This window comes from Phalacrocorax aristotelis, chromosome 3 (assembly GCF_949628215.1).
Source record: "Phalacrocorax aristotelis chromosome 3, bGulAri2.1, whole genome shotgun sequence".
Classification (NCBI taxonomy): domain Eukaryota; kingdom Metazoa; phylum Chordata; class Aves; order Suliformes; family Phalacrocoracidae; genus Phalacrocorax; species Phalacrocorax aristotelis.
Window position 1 is genome coordinate 120,665,835 of NC_134278.1, and position 19,899 is coordinate 120,685,733.

At 44.8% G+C, this 19,899-nt stretch overlaps 1 protein-coding gene across 1 annotated transcript; it reads left to right on the plus strand.

Moving 5' to 3' along the window:
- Positions 1-2,073: 2,073 nt before the first annotated feature.
- Positions 2,074-15,929, plus strand: HNRNPU (heterogeneous nuclear ribonucleoprotein U). The gene is made up of 14 exons (XM_075089365.1): positions 2,074-3,036; positions 4,078-4,189; positions 4,317-4,390; positions 6,707-6,846; positions 8,338-8,437; positions 9,514-9,626; positions 10,035-10,298; positions 10,548-10,667; positions 11,178-11,306; positions 11,645-11,813; positions 12,348-12,587; positions 13,038-13,240; positions 14,308-14,379; positions 14,793-15,929. The coding sequence occupies exons 1-14, from the start codon at positions 2,289-2,291 to the stop codon at positions 14,844-14,846; spliced, it is 2,538 nt and encodes an 845-aa protein (XP_074945466.1). The 5' UTR covers positions 2,074-2,288; the 3' UTR covers positions 14,847-15,929.
- The last annotated feature ends 3,970 nt before the right edge of the window (positions 15,930-19,899 follow it).

Consider the following 19,899-nt stretch of genomic DNA (forward strand, 5'->3'; position numbering starts at 1 on the left):
GCATGAGCATCTTACTGAAGTAGGCAGACATGACATTATTTAGGAACGGGATTACATGTGAGGACTGTAGCTGATTCTGAATGAGGGCATTTTCTAACACAGAGGTGCTGGGAATGCATGCAGACATGCTAATTTAAGGTAAGGCTTAGGGATCCAAACTGACCTAAAAGAATCTATCAATCCATAAAGTTTGCAGTGATGAGGATGATTAGCAGATGATCAGGTTGATGAAGCTCTTCCAGAAACATGGTGGCTCAACATGTGATGAGGCCTGTGCCAGATCAAGGCCTAAACATCGGGCTCTGAGGTTCAGATATGAAGACTTAAAGATGTGTCTTCTCTTTACATTTTTTACATTTAAAATAAAAAAAAATAAAAAAAAAAAAAACTTGGAGGTTGGACAGGCAGACGACATCTAAATTAATGCAAAGTTATCTGTAAGCTTCATTCAGGAATCTTTGTGTATTACCTAGATGAACCCTGTTTATTTTTGTTCCCACCTTGGCACAGAACAGTATATATCAAGAGTACCTCAGCAGAAGAAATGGACAAATGTCTCCCTAGCACTGATGTACTCTCATCCTTTTTTTTGCCCCTGTTGAGATGACTCTGCCCTACTAATTGAGACAAAATCTACTAACTTGCATTTATAGTAAGGGAAGGGTTCTGGCAACCTTTTTTCTCATCTGTATGTATTGCATGAGGGAGCCCTCCCTGTCTCTGTTCCAACAAGCTGTTGTGTAGTGATGGGTTGAGCTAACCTTGCTGACTGAGTCATGACTGAGTCCTGCAGATGGATCCAGCCTGACTAGGGACAGAGCAGTGTGCACATGTGCTTAAAAGAGCCCTTTCCTTGTGCAGTTAAAGCAGGGCGACTTCCTCATCTCTCTTCCCTTCCTCTCAGTGCAGGTAAATGTAAATTCTTCTGGTTCAGAAGGCCACATGACCTGTACCAATACAAGGCAACTTCATGCCAAACACACCTTCCCTTCAGTAGGACTTCATACTCATCTTCTGGTTGCTTGACTTGTGTTTTTTTTTTTTTCCCCTGGCAAGTGAAAATTAGCTTTTTATCCAGGCTCCCTAAGGAAGCAGACATGTAGATCACTGATGCCTTTCTGTTAATGTGAAACCCTCCCTGCTGTTTGCTTTCAAGTAACTTTTGACCGAATTGGAAAAATTCAACCACTGTACAACTCAGTGGTTGAGGAGAGTCCTAAATTAATGTTGTGCAGAGGGAAAAAAGAGGGAAAACTGAGTGGGTTTGGTTAGCTTATCAGCTCTGTACTGAGTTCCAGGCTAGTGTTTCTTGTCCAGTGGAGAGTTAATACACTTGAAAAACCTTTGTTAGCACTGTGGCTTTGTTAGTCCCAGCCTGGTCTAGGTAAGGATCAGGTCTATGCATGCCTCTTACTGCTGCAGCCAGTGAAGAAATGGGTATATAGCTCTATTTTTGTCCTTATGTAACTGTGTTAACGAGGTTGTGTCAGGGTAACTATTTTGAGTAGCAGTGTTCGTTTTCAACCCCTTTACGCAATAAACTGCGGCCTAGGCCGGAGATGGGCGCCCGGGAGCAAGGGGAGGGAAGGAGCTGCCCTGCCTGCCAGGCTGCGGCCTGAAAACAGGGCAGGGGCCGGGAGGCCGGTTGGGCCGGGCCCTTAGTCAGGTTTAAACCACACCAGAAGGTCGCGCGGAGGCCTGCTCGGGCGACACGGGGACTGATTGCCAGTCCCGAGTGGGTTATTCTGCCGAAGCGGTGTATCGGAGCGGGGAAAACAGCGCTGCGTGCAGCCGCGCTTCCTGCCGCCGCCTGCCCAGCATGGCGCAGGTATGTCTGTGGGCGCGCAGCGGGGCTGTCCGGCAGGGAGGGCTGTTCTCTCCCTCCGCTCCGCGGCCCGGCGGGGGACGACCGGCGGAGCGGCGACCTGACTTGTGACGGCGGCGGGGTCCGCGGCGAGCGGCTGCGCTCGGGCGGGTATTTACGGTACGGCCGCGCGCGCGGGCGGCCGTTACGGTAGCGGTGGGGGTGGGGAGAGGAGGGACTACGTGCGCGGGGGCGGGGCGGGCAGTGCTGCGTGCTCGGCCCCGCGAGGCGCGTCTCCCTCGCGAGCTCGGTGAAAGGATTTGGCGCCAGGCGGGTCCGCTCTGCAGCTGCCGCAGCCGCACGAACCAGCCGCGCCACCCACCCACCGCCTCCCGCCGGGGCCTCGACCCACCGCCGCCGCCGCCCGCCCCAGCCCGGAGCCGCCCGCGCGCCGCCCAGGGATCGAGCCGCCGCCGCCGCCGCCATGAGCTGCTCGCCCGTGAACGTGAAGAAGCTGAAGGTGTCGGAGCTGAAGGAGGAGCTGAAAAAGCGGCGCCTCTCCGACAAGGGCCTCAAGGCCGAGCTCATGGAGCGGCTCCAGGCCGCGCTAGACCAGGAGGAGGCCGGCGGGGGAGGCCCCGCCAGCAGCGCAGTTGAGCCTGGCAACGGCAGCATGGAGGGGGAGGCGGCCGAGAGCGGCGGGGGCGCCTCGCAGCTCCACCAAGGGGGAGGCCCCGACCAGGCCGCGGCCTCCGCGGCGGAGGACGACGACGAGGAAGGGCTGGAGGCCGCCGATGGCGACGCCATGGAGCTGGGCGAGGAGAACGGCGAGCGGGCGGGGGCCGGGGGCGGCCCCATGGAAGAGGAGGCGGGCGGCGAGGAGGAGGAAGAGGAGGAGGAGGAGGATGAGAACGGAGACGACCAGGGATTCCAAGAAGGGGAGGACGAGCTCGCCGACGAGGAAGAGGCCGTGGCCGGGGACACCAACGGGCACGGGGAGCAGCAGCCCCAGCAGCAGGCGCCGCCTCAGACCCAACAGACCCAGCAGCAGCCCCCGCCGCTCCTCCAGCCGCGAGGCGCCGCCGCCAAGGAAGCCCCCGGCAAAAGCGCCGGCGGCGCCTCGGGGGCCTCGGCCCCCCCCGGCCAGGCGGGCCCCGCCAAGCAGCAGCAGCAGCAGAAGAAAGCGGAAGGTGGCGGCGGCGGCGGCCGCCCTGGGGCTCAGGCCGCCGGGGGTGAGTGTTTGCGGCGGGAACGGGGCGGGGAGGCCGTTAGTTTCCCCCCCCCTCTGGGAACCACCGTCGCGGGGGGGGGGGGGGGGGGGGCAATGGCCAAGAGGGCGGTTTCCGGGGCGCGCGCGGGAGAGCGTTCGCGGGCGCGACGGCGGCGCCTCCCCGGCGCGGGGCGGGGGGGATGGGGGGGGTGTTCCACCGCCGCTCTCCCCCCCCCGCCTCTTCCCCCTCCAGGCGGCACCGCGTGCTCCCCTCCAGGCGGCGCGGCGGGCCCCGCGCGGCGGGCGGGGGGTCCCGCGCGGGGGGGGCGGCGGCAGAGGAGGAGGAGCCGTTGCGGGGGGGGGGGAGGGGAGGCGCAGGGAAGGGGCCGCCGCGGCGGGCCGCGGGGGGAGGGGCGGCGGCGGAGGGGCCGCTGGGGCGCGCTGTATTGTGCCGAGGAGCGCTCGGTGGCGTGACGTCATTTCCGGCCTGGTCGCTGCACGGGATGGCGTTGGGAAGGCCGGGTACAATGGAGGCGGGAGGAGGAGGAGGCGGCGGCGGAATCCCTTCCCCGCGGGCAGCCGGCGGCCCCACGCGGCTCTCCCGCCCGGCCGCGGCCCGCCGGGAGGAGGCGCAGTAGGGCGGGCCACTCGGTGCCCTTGCGGGCGGCCGGGAGCGCCCGGCTCCCAGGCGGGGGCGGGACTAGCGTCGCGGGGGGGGGGGGAGCGGGTGGGCGGTTTTTTTTTTTTTTCCCCTCGCCGCCTGGGAGCGGTCTGGCTTTTCCGTGGGGATCTTAACATGGAGGACTCTGCCAGCCGCTGCGTGGTGTACTGTCCGCTTCTGTCGCAAATCAGAGACCATTTAGCAGACGAGTTTTGAGTCTTGAGAGAAAATTCGAGAATCGGGGATTTATTGTAGTGCAAAGCAAAATTGTTCTCGAGGTTATTACTGCTTTTTGTTCACTTTAGGTTCTTAGAGTTTCCAAAGTTGGAACCATCGTATAGGATTTTATTCCCATTTAGAGTTACTTTGTGTCATTAAAATAAATAATGAATTCTGTTACAGGAGATGCTAAAACAGAACAAAAGCCTGGTGAGAAAAAGAGGGGAGTGAAGAGACCACGTGAAGACCATGGCCGTGGCTATTTTGAATACATTGAGGAAAATAAGTACAGCAGGTAAATAAACTCGATGCTGGGCAGCATTTTGTCAATGAAGAGCTCTAAGGTGCAGAAATGCCTATTTTAACAGTGTGAAAATACCTGTAGCTTTAAAATATTTTGGGTTTTTTATTGTTTTGTTCAGGGCCAAGTCCCCTCAACCACCTGTTGAAGAAGAGGATGAACATTTTGACGACACAGTGGTTTGTCTTGATACTTGTGAGTAAACATGCTTTCCCTTACTTTGGAAAGATGCAGTGTTTTGCTTTGAATCTTAAAACCACACTTTCTGAATTGTGGGGTGAACACGCTTGTTGATTTTCATTACTAAGTAACTTTAAAAAGGAAAAAAAATCACAAATAGCATTTCTACCTGTTTTCAGTATGCAAAAGTACAGAAGGACATGTGGGTCTTTATATTAGCAGTAATAAGCTTGTTTTTTTCTGTGAAGTCTGTGTTATACAGTCTTCTGAAAAAATCTTAACCAAAACACTCCTCTAGTATGCAAACTAAGCTGGCCAAGTGTAGTGAGCATAGAACACCCTAGAAACAGCTTGAGAAACGGATCATTTAAGTGAGCTTCCTGCATAACTTGCCTGAGGCCCTATTTATGTGCCAACCAGTGGAGTATTTTGTCCATGTTTTCTGATAAATTTAACAAAACAGTCAGGTAAGGCCTCCTGAAAAATGACCCATTCCTGCAACCTGGGAGCTTGTGGGGCAGGGGGGTGATCTACGCAAATGGGTTGGCAAACAGACTTGGTCAGGAGGCTGTAGAAATAGGCAGGTACCTACAAACAGTGGGGGTTTTCTTGAGGCAGACTATAAATTTCACTGTTCTTGTGATGTACCATGACTGGGGCAAATTTGACATTTGTATTTTTGAGGGTAAGCACAAGCACATAGTACAGTATTAAAAAACCTGTTGGGTTCTTAAAGTGCCGTGAAAGGAAAGGTTAAATTTTGGCATTGTCTGGCATATTTGCTAGTAGTGCCAGGTGTGGTTTTCCTGATAAATGCTTTGAAATGGAAGGAGATATAAGTTTACAGCTGTTTAGCTGAATATGCTGTCATGGCATTCTGATGGCTAAACCTCAAGTTTCTAGCTGCTAACCTGGAGAGTAGCCGCCTTTGTGGGAGCTTCTGATCTTCCCAATGGCTGGCTGGTAGCTGCTTTTCATTATTAATATTTCTAGTAGGAAGTTTTGTTTACTGGACAGACATTGTGATTTAAAGTGTCAACAGACTGCTTGGAGATCAGAATCAAACATAGCTTTAAGACTGAATTGTGTAACAACTTGGCGTGCTCTCTTCTGGACCATAATGATCCAGACATAAGAGGTTTAGCACTCTTAAGGGCTTTTTTTTATTACCTGTGTCTTACAAGGAAGCTGCAACTTCAAATTCTGTTCTCACTTGTTCTAAAGTAACCTACACAGGTAGGTTTCTTCTGTATAATTTTATCTGGTTTTCATGCAATAAAAGAAAGTTAGAAATACTGAGAAAACACTTGGATCACAAGTATTGTAGTTGCAACTGCAGGTGGCTTTATGCAAACGAAACAAGATCTCGTGCATGAGAGTTTCCAGTAATACAGGGAAGACTGCAATTTAGTGTACTCGGGCAGCATGCAGATTTTATACCAGGGCAGAACTCACTGCTTGCTAATTTTGCTCCTTTCTTGTAACTGTCAAATAGGTTTGGAATTTCTTCAGTGGATTCCTTGCTCTGGGGAATTCAAGTGCTATATCCTGCACCTCATGTTACCATTTTGCGTTGTCTTTTTGAAACCTACTAGAAGATTAATTTGAAACTTCATGGTGCTGCAGCTCTGAAGATGTCTGTAAAACAAAGGTTCCACTTAAGTTCTTAGAGTGATAGGTGAATTCATAGTGCAGACCATGTTACTTGGGTGAAGTGGGTTCTCTTAACCACACTCTGCGTGCTTAACCTATCTGCATTTGACTTAACTGACTTTATTTTAATTGGCTTAATCTAATTGGACTTGCTAAATGACTACATGAACCAAAGACAGTACTACTTTCAGTACTTAAACAAAAATACTTGTGTTCCTGATTACTTCTCGGCTGCCCTTAGGCTTGGGCATGAGGAGTAAGAAGGTTTCAAAAAAAGGTATCTAGCAAATAATGCAAAGAGCATGATGCATATTCCTTTGCTCTACATTGATGGAAATGCCTCAGGTAACTGACCAAAAATCTTCTCAAATAGATAAGGTGAAATTCAAGGTTTTAAGCAGATGGAAAAAAAAGAGGGAATTTGTGACAGAAGTGAAGATGGCACCTTGAAAATTATTCTTGTTTGCTAGTTCTTCGTAAGATTTTTTTGGTTGAGCTTCAGCCTGCAGCTCTATCTGGGAATGTGTTCGGTTGCTTTCCTGAAAGATACTGAGTGCTTGCTGGCTGTTTGTCTTGAAAATCACCTTTGAAAGCTGTAATCCTGTTAATGCATAAAAATTGGACAGCTGTACTTCTATTTTGTAATAAGAGTAAACAGAATGATTTTTATGTTAACAGATAACTGTGACCTGCATTTTAAAATCTCAAGAGACCGGTTTAGTGCTTCCTCTCTGACCATGGAAAGCTTTGCTTTCCTTTGGGCTGGAGGGAGAGCCTCCTATGGAGTTTCTAAAGGCAAAGTCTGCTTTGAGATGAAGGTGAGTTAAACCAGTGTTTTATGGGAGAGTATTTTGCATGCTTTTTTGCACTTAGCTGAAACTAATTCAGGTGAACAGAACTTTGAGGTCTTTTATGAGCCTGTAAAGTGGTTCTTGATAAAAGACATCTCAGTTTGGAAAACTGCTTCCTCTTTAAGAGCTTCCATTTAACAGAAAAAAAAAAAAAAAGCAGCTTGCATTTTCCCTGAATGTGTGACTTCTGGTCTCATTTTTGAACCAAAATTCTATTCGGTACCACATGAAGTGTTCTGGCACTCGCTAGTCAGATGTTTGCTTGTACTTTCTGAAGATTACAGAAAGCTTGGCTTTTTTTTAAAGGGATATAAATTCTCCCAGCAGCCCTTTTGTCCCTGTTTAGTCTGAGTTTGACCTGCTCTAAGCAGGCATTTGGGCTAGATGACCCACAGAAGTCCCTTCCAACCTGAGTAATTCTGGCCTGTGCATGCAGCAAATGTGAGTATTTAGCAAGTGCTTGAATTATGAGAGCAAAAGTTCTCCTAAAGGGTAAGAACAGCAAAGAGCAATCGGCGTTGTAATAAACAGATTTCTCAAACTTGTTGACAAAAGGAGGCACAAAGCTTGATTTTTTTTTGTTTTTTTTACTTAGCAGTGTTAAAGCCTTCTTTCCATGTGATGTGCCTGTGTATATAAATGCTTACTCTGTTCTCTTCCTCTAGTACTTTTAAATCTGACTACTACTGTGAGGAGTGGGTAGTGATCCCATTCTCCATACTCTTGCATTGAGTGATTTCTGAGTCTGTTGGTACCTCCAACTTTGGAAGGCCAGTGGAGTGAAATTGATGTCAGTATTTATTGCCCAGTTCACTTTCAAATCAGTTTCACTTCGGGCACCTGACTCAAATAGTTGTGGATACTGGTAGGATACTAATAAGCTTTTCCACTTAAGTTCGGTGAAATTTGTAAAGGCAGTTAGAAAATAGCTGGTTGCCTACAGATTCCAGTGCTTTTAGGTGTTTTTTCAAGATCTCGTTATGTTGTTTGGAAGCTGGCAGCTTGCCCAGGAAGTCTGCTTACTGTGGAAAGAGATGAGTGTAATATTTTCCGCAGTCTATGTTAAGCAATTTTTTTTACCCATTACCACATTTTATTAGCAAAGTGAATACCAACTTCATGGCGATTATTGTTAAAAATATTTATACATCTTGTTTGTAACTTTAATACAGTATGAAAAGGATTGAGGCTTTTGGCCACCAAGAGGGACTGCTATGACTAAGTGTTTGAAGGTATATGGTATTTTGCATCTTCATTGCTCAGTCAGGAGATGTAACTATTGAGTGATTAGTGTGTGACTTCACATACTTAAGCATGTTTTATTTTTGCAGAAGATGATTACTTAGGCATAGAAAAGACTTAACCAAAGTGTAAAGGTTCCAGATGTTACCTTTGTGTTTCCGTCTTGTTAGTGTCTAATAAATGCTACATATCGTTTAATGAATAATTTAAAAACAGGTTACAGAAAAGATACCTGTTAAACATCTGTACACAAAAGACATTGACATACATGAAGTGCGAGTTGGCTGGTCGCTGAACACAAGTGGAATGTTGCTTGGTAAGACTTAAATATTTGATTACTTTTGTATTTCTTGTGTATGTGGTTGAAGTTTTAAGTAATTTTTTTCTTAAGCAGATGGGAAGAGCTTAGTGATTGTAGCCTGGGTGTTCTAAAAAGTGGTCTTAACTTGAATTGATCACTGGATATGGTGCGAGAAGGTTTATTACTGGGACCAAGTAGTGTTCAGGCCTGTAAGGATTACATGATTGGAGAGTTAATTCTTTTGTGGTCAAGTATGGGTTGTGGAGAACATTCTTGGAAGGCCTGGCAAGACTCAGGATTTCTCATTTTCATTTAGTGTCATAAATAGGAAGAGGGATTTTTGCCCCTGTTCTAAGGATGGGGACTGGTGTAACATTTAACCAGTGAAGAAAAACTGGATAACTACGTTATCATTCTGTTGGCTTGGGGGGGAGAATCCTCACTTCTGAAAGCAGCTAGGAAGAAAGAAGTACCACTTCATTAGATACATGGGAACTGATCACAATGATATTTCTAATTAATACCTGCTGCTGAGACACATCTTTGAGGGAGATGTGTATGAATTGGTATGTTCTGATGTCAGCAGCAGCTTTCTAGTTAAGTACTTAAGTTCCACCTGAGTCGTTGTGTTTGACGCTTCCTGTTAGCTTGTTCCTTGCAGCTCCATCCTCAGCTGTCACATAGGCTGAATATCTGCTAAACTCCCTTTAAAATGGGGAGGGGTAAGTGCTACTGGAGTCAGAAAGTCTTTGACTAACTACGTTACAGGTATACTGGTGCATAATCAGGTCTTCAGAGTTTAAAAATACCTGGTCATGTCTTTATCTGGCAGTTCAGCTTTATGTCAACATGAATCTGGAAGTAGCAGCTTAAAGCTCTTAAAACAGGGATGGGGGAGACTGCTATTCCATCTCAAGTGAAAGTATCAAGTTCTTGTATTCAAAACAAGCTGTAGATATTTTGGGATCATGGCTTGTTTTGTCATTAATAAAAACATTCTGAAGAACAACTTAAGTAGCTGTAAAGTGATTGTGTTTCTAAAAGGTTAGGTGAAAATGCCTGGTTTTGATAAGTTTAAATTATTTCTTCAGGTGAAGAAGAATTTTCTTATGGGTATTCTCTAAAAGGAATAAAGACTTGCAATTGTGAGACCGAAGACTTTGGTGAGAAGTTTGATGAAAATGATGTGATTGGATGTTTTGCTGTAAGTTTTCACTTATATTTTCTGAGGGAAAACATCCTTGAATCTTTAGACTGCTTTGATGTGAGAAGCAGTAAACCAAGTACACAGAAAGTGTGAGAAAGACTAGTTGTTTAACACGGGGAGGAGGCAGAAAATAGCAGGTATTATCAACAGCAACTGCTGTGAACATGTTACAATTTGATATTCACAGACAAATATCTTCAAAGCCTTTTAAAAAAAACCATGATCTTAAACAAGATGATCGTTGGCAGCAGCTCATTTTAAGATAAAGCTTTTAAGTAGTTTGTTTATGATATAACAGTATAACAGAAGTTGGGTGAATATAGGCAATATAGTGAAATTACTAATATAACTTTATAGAGCGAGGTGAGTAATTTTATCCAAACTAATGCTTTGTTTGAAAACCAGAATTTTGATGGTGACGAAGTGGAGCTCTCGTATTCCAAGAATGGGCAAGAGCTTGGTGTTGCGTTCAAAATAAGTAAGGAGGTTCTTGATGGGCGGCCACTCTTCCCCCATGTTCTCTGCCACAACTGTGCGGTTGAGTTCAACTTCGGTCAGAAGGAGGAACCTTACTTTCCTGTACCTGAAGAGTATACCTTCATCCAGAAGGTACCCCTGGAGGATAGGGTCCGAGGACCAAAGGGACCTGAGCAAAAGAAAGATTGTGAGGTAAGGTTCTTGTTGGGAATCTCAAAGTTTTTGAGATAAATGAACAGAAGTGGTGGACTTTAAGCAGACTTACTACACAACACTCTGACCTTTCTGTCTGAGGGCTTTAATATTTGGTATCCTGTGACTCTTCGGCCCCCCTGGCCCACGCCCCCCACTGAGTTCCCATTAGGCTTACTGGTCTAAGTTGCATATAAAAAAAAAAAAATCTTTGAACTAGTATCTCAAGTATAGAACCTGTCGTCATAGGTGGTGATGATGATTGGCTTGCCTGGAGCTGGCAAGACTACATGGGTTACCAAACATGCAGCAGCAAATCCTGGGAAATACAACATTCTTGGGACAAATACTATTATGGACAAAATGATGGTAAGTGATAATATGACATTTTATTTGTTGATACGTTAAAGACCTGCTGTAAATCCAAGGTCGTTTGGCTGCCATGGGGTTCTTCTGTATGAAAGACGTTAAGAAACTGGCTGGTTAGCTGGTGACGATTAAAGACTTATATCTTGCTGAGCTGCTGCTCGTATGTGGTACAGCAGGATTGTGAAGCTTTTTGTGGTACTATGTAAGAAAGAGTCAACTGTTTTTGACTATTTAAGTAGTACTATTTCTCTTTATATTGCTGTCCTCAGAACAGAACACTGAGCTTTGAATTAGTAATGTGATGAGTATACCTTAGATTCAGCTGTGTTGATTCACCTAGATTTTGTGTTGTAAAGCTCTGTGTTACAGAGGCTTTGGGAATTTCAGTTAAGAGTTTGTAGCTGTGGCCTTGAATTGAACAGTCTTTGAGGCGAGGTGAAAAGCATTTAGTAAAGAAAAATGTCAGCCATGCATATCAGGGCTACTTAACTCTGGGAAATCTTTCCATAGGTTGCAGGTTTTAAGCGGCAGATGGCGGACACTGGAAAACTTAACACGCTGTTGCAGAGAGCTCCACAGTGTCTTGGAAAGTTCATTGAGATTGCAGCTCGTAAGAAGCGGAATTTCATTTTGGATCAGGTAGAAGCTTCACTGAAAAATGGTTGAACAAATTTGTTATAGGCTGTAGTACAGTAGTTAAATGGGATTTGAGTTACATTGTAATAGCAGTTGTTTCACTTACTGACTTACTACTCAAATGCTTGTCTGAACTTCTCTGGATTTATGGGATGTGGGAGGAATAGTGTTTTAACACGTGGATATGAGTTCGTAACTTTGCATTATGCAGCATCTTTATGTCCAGTTATTTGTAAACTTCATTGCAAGCTCTTGTAGAGGTGAAGTCTATACACCATAAGTTGACTTCCTTAACTCTTACAATGACAGCTACGTGTAGTAAGTTACTGCATTTTTTTCAGACAAATGTGTCTGCAGCTGCGCAGAGGAGAAAAATGTGCCTGTTTGCAGGCTTCCAGCGCAAAGCAGTTGTTGTTTGCCCAAAAGATGAAGACTACAAGCAAAGAACACAAAAGAAGGCAGAGGTGGAGGGAAAAGATCTTCCAGAGCATGCAGTTCTCAAAATGAAAGGCATGGAACATAATCCTATACTGTGTTTTAGGATGCTGAGTATCTGTTTAAAGGATTAAGTAAACGTGAAGTCTAAAAAAATCACTTTATCTTAAACAGTTGTACTTAAACAAAACTGGAAGACTATTGTAACTTGTAGGACAACACTATATTGTGTTCCCTCTGCTGCAGTCCTTAACACTACTCAGTTATGCTGATAAGCTTCATGCAGATGCACAAAGCTGTCTTGGCATAAAGTGCCCTATATAAGTGACATATTTGGCAGAAACTGGTATTCTGAGTGGAGGCTTATAAAAGAAAAAAAGATCTAGGCAGAATGTTTTCAAGGTTTGGAACAGTACTGGCAACTCCATGAAGATCTGTTTATTTCTTCTGTCACTGTTATATTTTTTTAAATGGTCAAATTATGTAATTTTGTCCCTATGCTGAGGGAATGCAGGGGGTGGGAGGAAGAATGGGAGAAAGGTGATTAAATTACGGCTTTAATTGTAGCTGAATGTAGATGCTGAATACTCAGTGTTTTTGCAATTATAGGGAACTTCACACTGCCAGAGGTAGCAGAATGTTTTGATGAAATAATCTATGTAGAGTTGCAAAAAGAAGAAGCTCAGAAGCTTTTGGAACAATATAAAGAAGAAAGTAAGAAATCTCTTCCGCCGGAAAAGAAACAGAACACTGGCTCAAAGAAGAACAAGAAGAGCAATAAAAATCAATTTAATAGGGGTCAGAGAGGTCGTGGAGGATTCAACATGCGGGGCAACTTCAGAGGAGGAGGTGAGCCTAGAAGTACACCTGTAAATTTTAGAGGTTGCTGCTGCTGAGGAAGAAGAAGAAAGCTTGTGGTACTTGCATTGCAATGATTATGTAGTTGGAACCTTGATTTCAACTTCAGTAAGTTTTAATGTATTAGTGGAAAGTTAATCGTCCAACTTCAAAAGTGAGGATTGCCAAAATCCTGGATTATGCTGTTTGCGTGGTTTGAGGCACAGCTTTTGAGTTTCTGTGTTAGGTTTGGTATTCGTTTGTGTACCAGGCTGTATTGGGGGATAGTGTGTGGTTAAATTACCAGTTTTCACTATGACCAGGTGATTTAATCTTTGCATTGACATTTTTGCACTGAAATTGGACAACTGATTCCTATGCCATCATCCTTTTGAACAATAATCGTCACGCAAGAAATACTTTAGATGTAACTACTTGATTGAAGTAACTCTCTTCCTGCAGTCCCTGGCAATCGTGGTGGATACAACAGAAGGGGGGGCAACATGCCACAGCGAGGTGGTGGAGGTGGTGGCGGCGGCGGTGGCAGCAGCGGTGCAATTGGCTACCCATATCCTCGTGGCCCTGTCTTTCCAAGCAGAGGTGGCTACTCAAACAGAGGAAACTATAACAGAGGTGGAATGCCCAACAGGGGAAACTACAACCAGGTGATGCATTTGGGGGGATTTATTAGTTGAACTGCAGTGCTTTGGATGATGATGTCTCTCAACGGTTTGGTGGCTGCAGATAGCCACAGACTTAGTTGTGGAACTGCACTAATCCCATACAAAAAAAGCCTCACTTTCTAGTTCAGTGCGTGTGCCCAGAGCTCTGAATGTCATGGAAGACGTTCTGATGCTGATGTGGGGATTCCATGTTAGGACTGTCCCTCTGTTCTGTTCAAGATGAAGACTTCTAGGGCTTGTGTTTGATGACTTACCCCCCGCCCTCCCCCTCCAAGTAGTAGTAACCACTGTTTGGCCTGAGGGTCAAGGTGTGTCTTTATCATGCATTTAGGGAAGTTTCTGGTCATAGCATTGGAGAGTCTTTGTTTTGGTGACTGGTCTCAAACACAACTAGTGAAGACGTACTAGCCTAGGTCTTAACTGGTAGAATATCAGCAGAAGTATTTGAAAATATAATTTGGATTACTGAAGAGCCAGCAGATGGAGCCCAAGCTAGTAAACATGGCTCAGGTTTGTCTAATACTGACAAACGGGAAATGTGATATTTTATCTATTTGTATTAGTGTCCCTTTTCTGTACTTTTATTTGAAGTTTTGTGGACTAGCTCTTCTATTCTCAGTTCTATGACCCATATCCTTTTGTCTGATCAGATAACACATCCTTGTAGCAACTACAGCCTTTCCTAACTAAAAATAAGCAAGCTTCTGTATTTTTAGCTGTCCTGGTGCAGTTTAGCAGCTGGAAATAGGGTGAGTCAAAACTGGATTAGCCAGCTTTCCAGACCACTGGCAGCACAGTTTGAGCTCGCTTATTAATTCTGAGGTTCTTGCCCCATGTTTAAGAAGCAGTTGCTTGGAGGGGGAGGCTTTCGGTATTCTGGTGTTTTTCAGGGAGGTTTTTGTTCTTGGTTTTAACCGGGGCCTGATACCATATAGAATCTTTCAGATACAAGGTATGTGATGTTTTGGTGGTGATGGAAAGATTGGTATTAACACACTTCTGAAAAATCTGTACAGATGAAGTAGTTAAACCCTGTTGTCCTCTTGCAGAACTTCAGAGGAAGGGGAAATAATCGTGGCTACAAAAATCAATCTCAGGGCTACAACCAGTGGCAGCAGGGTGTAAGTAGTCATAACTTCTACCTTTTCACCGATTGTTAACTTGATTGTTTCAAAATACTGTTTGAAATAATTAGATGTGTGATCAAAACTGGATAGCAAATTCTTTGAGTGCCAGGTAATAGTACTATGAATAGTTTTCTGCGCAAAATGTAATCTGGCCTGATGGTCTTGATATATCAAATACCAGCCAGGGCTTATTGGTCTTAATGGTATGTAGTATTTGGTGTCACGTGACTACTGTGAAGTGAACTTGGCTGCCTTCAGTTGTTCAGGAACTTGCTGCTATTTGAGAGGACTTTAATCTCCTCAAGTTCCAGGAGAACTAGATGTTTGTTTAAACCCTCTTTTTCTGTAAGAAATGTAACCATAATGTGATTACAGGTTAAAATTAACTATTTATCCATTTATTGCAGCAATTCTGGGGTCAGAAGCCATGGAGTCAGCATTATCACCAAGGATATTATTGAATACCCAAATAAATGAACTGATACATATTTCTCCAAAACCTTCACAAGAAGTCGACTGTTTTCTTTAGTAGGCTAACTTTTTAAACATTCCACAAGAGGAAGTGCCTGCGGGTTCCTTTTTTAGAAGCTTTGTGGGTTGATTTTTTTCTTTTCTTTTTTTTGTACATTTTTAATTGCAGTTTTAAAGTGATTCGTAAGAGAACCTCAGCATTGTGCACGATAAGAGAATGTGTCAGTATTTCAGGGTTCTACATTTTATCTGTAAAATGTGACTTTTTTTTTACCACAACAAAAGTAAAACGTTGCTTTGTACCTGGTGTCTTTTTATTAAAGAATTTTCTCCTTTTTCCCCATCCCCCAATTTCTAAGAAACAGTCGTGAGTCATGTCACAATACGATAGAAACGTTAGCAACCAGATTTGTGCGGAGGCTCCTTCATAGCCCTCGTGAGCACCGTGAGATCATGTAAAGCTCCGTATTACACTCCATCTTCTCTATGAAGCTTCTGGGTGGGGAGGGGAGGAGGGGGAGGTAAAAGTTTCTGGCAATAACTAGGACTTTTTTGTAACACTTGGAACTCAATGAGATGTTGGGGCAAAGAGGAAACCTGGGGCTCGATAGTGAAGGTGGAGTGTATGTAGAAGCTCTTAAAGTTGTAAAACTTGGTTGCATTATTTGTGGAGGCTCAAACTTGTGAAGGTACAACACCATAATTTCTTTTCCATTTGTTCTGCATTTTGATTCTGAAAAGAAGCTGGCTTTGCCCATTTCTTATTAAACAAAACTTGTTGTAAATCCAGTTGTCTAATGGGATCTATATGAAGTTAGCTGTGTGTCTGTATAACTCTTTCCCCACAAAATACTGTATACCTAGTGTGCTTGTAGTAGTTACTCCACCATTTTGTAAGCTAATGAAACTGTGAGTCACCCATTTTATATCTAATTTTTAATCATGTCAATTCTCAAATGGGTGTATCTCCTTAGCCTGCTGATTCCTTTTCTCTTTAAAGAAAGTGGGTGGAGAAACTTAACTCTAGACGTTTGTTTGCAATAAAATAAACTCATTTTACTCTTGTTTTGGGATTGTTGCCATCAAGGTCTAAAATCCCTTTAAGGCTATAAAGAGGAAGAGAATGTACGAAAGCGATGATGTTGGACAGTTTTAAACTCATTACTATGTACATGCTGAAATACTTGTGTTTCTTTAAAAATCTAAACTGGTGGTTGCTCTGTTAGAGATATGTCACGTGTATAATCTCACAATTTAACATGGTTATATGTATAGGGCAAAAGTCTTGAGTTGCACTTGCATCATGTAAATCCACTTAACCTATTTATTGTAAAATAGATGTTAGGGAAGGAGCGGGGGAAGGAACTGGACAGGGAACAGGACAGAAGGAGGGTTGTCGTAGAGAACGAATCCTGGAGTTGAACAGAGGGCTTCCGTTTGTTTTAACCGCTATTTCGTTCAGATTAATGCTTTTGTAAAGTTGTAGTGGCAATGTTAGCTAATAATTTCCTTGCATTTTAATCCCATAAGATAGGGGCGAGAGATAACTGAGTCGGACTTGTGGTGTACATGTGAGAACACGTGTCACCGCCAGCAGCGGGGCGTTGGGATTTGCCTGCTGCTGCGTTCCTCGTGGCAGCGCGCAGGCCGGCAGGGCTTGCCAGCAGCATAGACCTAGAGTTGGTGTAGCGTGCTTGAAACTTTTCTCAAATGTTAGTCGATTTCTAATAGTCTTCAGAAGTTAAGATAAAGTTGTGTTGCTCTTCTAGCCTTTATAGCAGATGACGTTGCATATTGACATTAAACATTAACAGCACCACCTCCTTGTTAATATTGCTTTAAATCATCCCTTTACTTTGAGAAAAATGTAAATTGTCTCTAAAGAAACACTTTAATGAACTAGAAATGCGGGGAATCTAAACCCAAATCTGTTTTGCTGAAATGGAATTTTCTTTAGGCTTGCAGAAAAAGTTTAGTTGTAATTAAAGTCCATCTCCCTTCTACCCTCCTTACATGAACTAACACTTTGTATGGAGTGCTGATCCTTTGCTTATTTTGGTACTCTATAAAATTATATAGTCTTAAACTGAAATATAAGAGCCTACACTTACTATGGTTGTAAAGCTTGTATTTTAATTCAAAAGTCTGGGATGTTTTGTTTTAAATTCTTCAATGTATGTTGTTTAAAAAAAAAAAAGCCACGCATGAGAGGAAGTGCTTCAACTGTCTTACCCTTGAATGAGGAGTATCTGTTTCTACTAAAAATACTCCTGCATGAAAAAAGCTGTTGCGCTAAGTTCGGGGCTCTCTGCTGCCTGTGTAGATTCCAAAAAAGCTTCAGCATGAGTGCCACTGAGGCAGGTGTAGTTCAGAAAGCGAGGCAGCAGATGAAATAGTTGCCCGCCCCACCCTGGTAGAGCAGGGACCATCACTGGCATGAGGCCTCACCTTCATCCAGTTGAGGTGTGCCTACAAGGGAGAGACACTCCCTCAATTCCTCCTGGCTCTGATTATTCCTGGAGAAGGGATTTATCTTGCCATGTGAAAATGGCTTGTATGGAAAAGCCATTAGCTAGAAAATCGCTAAAACACCTAAATTTGCCCTTTGTTTTTAGAAAAGGCAATAGATGGCTACAGAAATGCGAGGAAAGTGCAGCTGTGTGTTACCCAAACGAGAGGGCAGAGCCACCTGTTGAGTAACTTCTTGCAGCTTATAAGGACTTGTTTACGTGAGGCAAGGCACCAGTACTGTGGGTGGTGGCAGTGGTGCGGGTGCTGCTGACATACAACACCGGGTCTGGGCTCATGCTTGGGTGGGTTTTTTTCTAAGGGAGTACAAACTGGGCTTGCTTTTTACTGGTTGAGGGTTTGTGGGTTTTTTGTTTTTTGTTTTTTTTTTTAATGATGGAGCACAAACCTGGGGAGCCTTGGAGCTGGTTCAGTAGCAGTAGAACTGGCATGTGCTGCCCATGCAGTAGTGTTGCTGCCGATGGTACTCTCCTGGCAGCCCTGTCTGCTGGAGCTGTTTATATCACACCTTGCAACAGGTTGTAGCCACCCTGCGTTGCATGATGGGGCCACGTGTGCTTAACTGCGGCCTGAAGGCAGGTTTGTGCTGGATAGCTCAGGAGGAAGTTCCTGCTTAAAACAAAAAAAAACAAGCATAAAAAAGCTCCAGTTGTATTTCTGCCTTTGCTGGTAACGGTTGCCAGGAGACACAGGGTGTGTGTGGAAGCTCTTCCCTGACACACCTTGTGTTGGCACAGGGCTGTGTCCTGGGCGCTCTGAGAGTAAATGGGCTTCGTAAAGAGACTCTTACCTGTGCGACATCCAGGCCTGGCCTTTGTTCTTGGGTGCCTTACAAGGGGGTCCCTATCCCTGAACCCCAGCTCTGCTATCATGAGCTGGCCCTTCTAGCGTGCCGCGCTGCTCCTGTGCTGCACGGGGAGCACCCGGCAACGCTGTTGTGTGCATGTAGGAAGGAGCTCGGTGTAAGTAGCACCTTTACACGAGATCCTTTCAGCGTATTGCAGAATAATTCTTGATCAGCAAAGATCTTTTTCAATTCTGCCCAATTTTTCTGATAGTGGAATAAATTAAATCTGTGCGCTGGCAGTGCCGCATGCAGTCCATGCCCCTTGCAAAAAGAAAAAATCTTTCTTTGTGGTGTAAGCCACTAGGGGTTTTTTAATCTTTTGTAACACTGTTGACCAATGTTTTTAATAGAAATAAGTGATGAGGTCATCTTTTAAGATTTAGAGATTTCCTTGTTCATGACCTTTTGGAAAACTAGGCCAGCACTTTACAAAAGTGCAACCTCAGACTAAGCCACAAGACCTCAAACTGAGTTACAGAGGCGTGAGGTACTTCAGTGCTTCTGCAGATGTGCAGCTGCCAGGGGCTGGACTCTCCCAAGCAAAGAAGTGTTGCTGTACTGTAGTTGTGAGCTAGTAAGGTAGGGGTAAGTACGGCTGGAGCTGTCTCGGCCTGAAGTGCTGTGGAGGATGGGGAGAGCTCCAGGATGTCAGAAAAAGCCGCTGAGAGGAAAGCGGAAATGCAGAGGAGCAGCTTTGTAACTCCGGTGTTAACAAACCGGCTGTGGTGAAGTTAGAGCAGCACCTCTCTCTGTCATGCACAGCTCACCTCCTGCTATACAAAGCCACCCCGTGTAGGGGGAGGGGGCAAGGAGGCCTCTCCGTATTTTAATAGCAGATTAGCGATTAGTTTTGTGCAGCTTTTCTCCTTTGCTTGGTGACCGAGGCACAAGCCGCCTCCTCCAGGGCAGCAGGCTGCTTTAGGGCTACCCATTAGGGGAATCGACTGAAATCGGGACTTGGCCAGTAATTGATCTGGATGTGGCTCTTGCCTTAGTTTGTCTTTCAGCCAGTGCTGGGAGCGGCAGGAAGATTCAGCAATGAATCAGTTGCTGTGTAAACTCAGCTGTAGCTTAAGAAAAGATGCTAAATGCTTAACACATTGTCAGCATCAGAAGAAAAAACAAAGGCAAATGTAAAAAACCTTGTAATATGATTACTCATACAGTGACTTGATATACAAGTTACTTTAGGGCAAGTTTTTTGTTCTCTTTTCTGGTTTAGTAGACTCCAATCTGCAGAGTCATTTTGGTCTTAAAAGTTACTGAAATCAGAACTATGGGTAAGACAGCTCAGCCAATTTTTTCCTCAAACTTTTTCATGCTCAAAAAATTTCTAAAACTTGGTAGTCACGGGCAGATGCAATTTACACTAAGTCGTGATCCGGGGATCTGCTGCCTGGTTTATGCACAAGGATGGAAAGGGCGCCCATTTTTCTCTTACTTCTCCCTTAGCTAGGATCAGACAGCTGCTTCCTAGGGCATGTCTGATAACTCACGGGGCATAAAAATGCTAGTATGTGTTTTCTGGTCTGAGTGTGGCCCTCGTTTATGTCACACCAGCCTATGTTAACTCTTCTGCTGCTCTGCGCTCTGGAGGTTTTCCCCCAAGTTGTAACAAAAACTGGCTTGCCTTAGATGCAGGGAGGTCTGTGCTGGCAGGTGAGGAG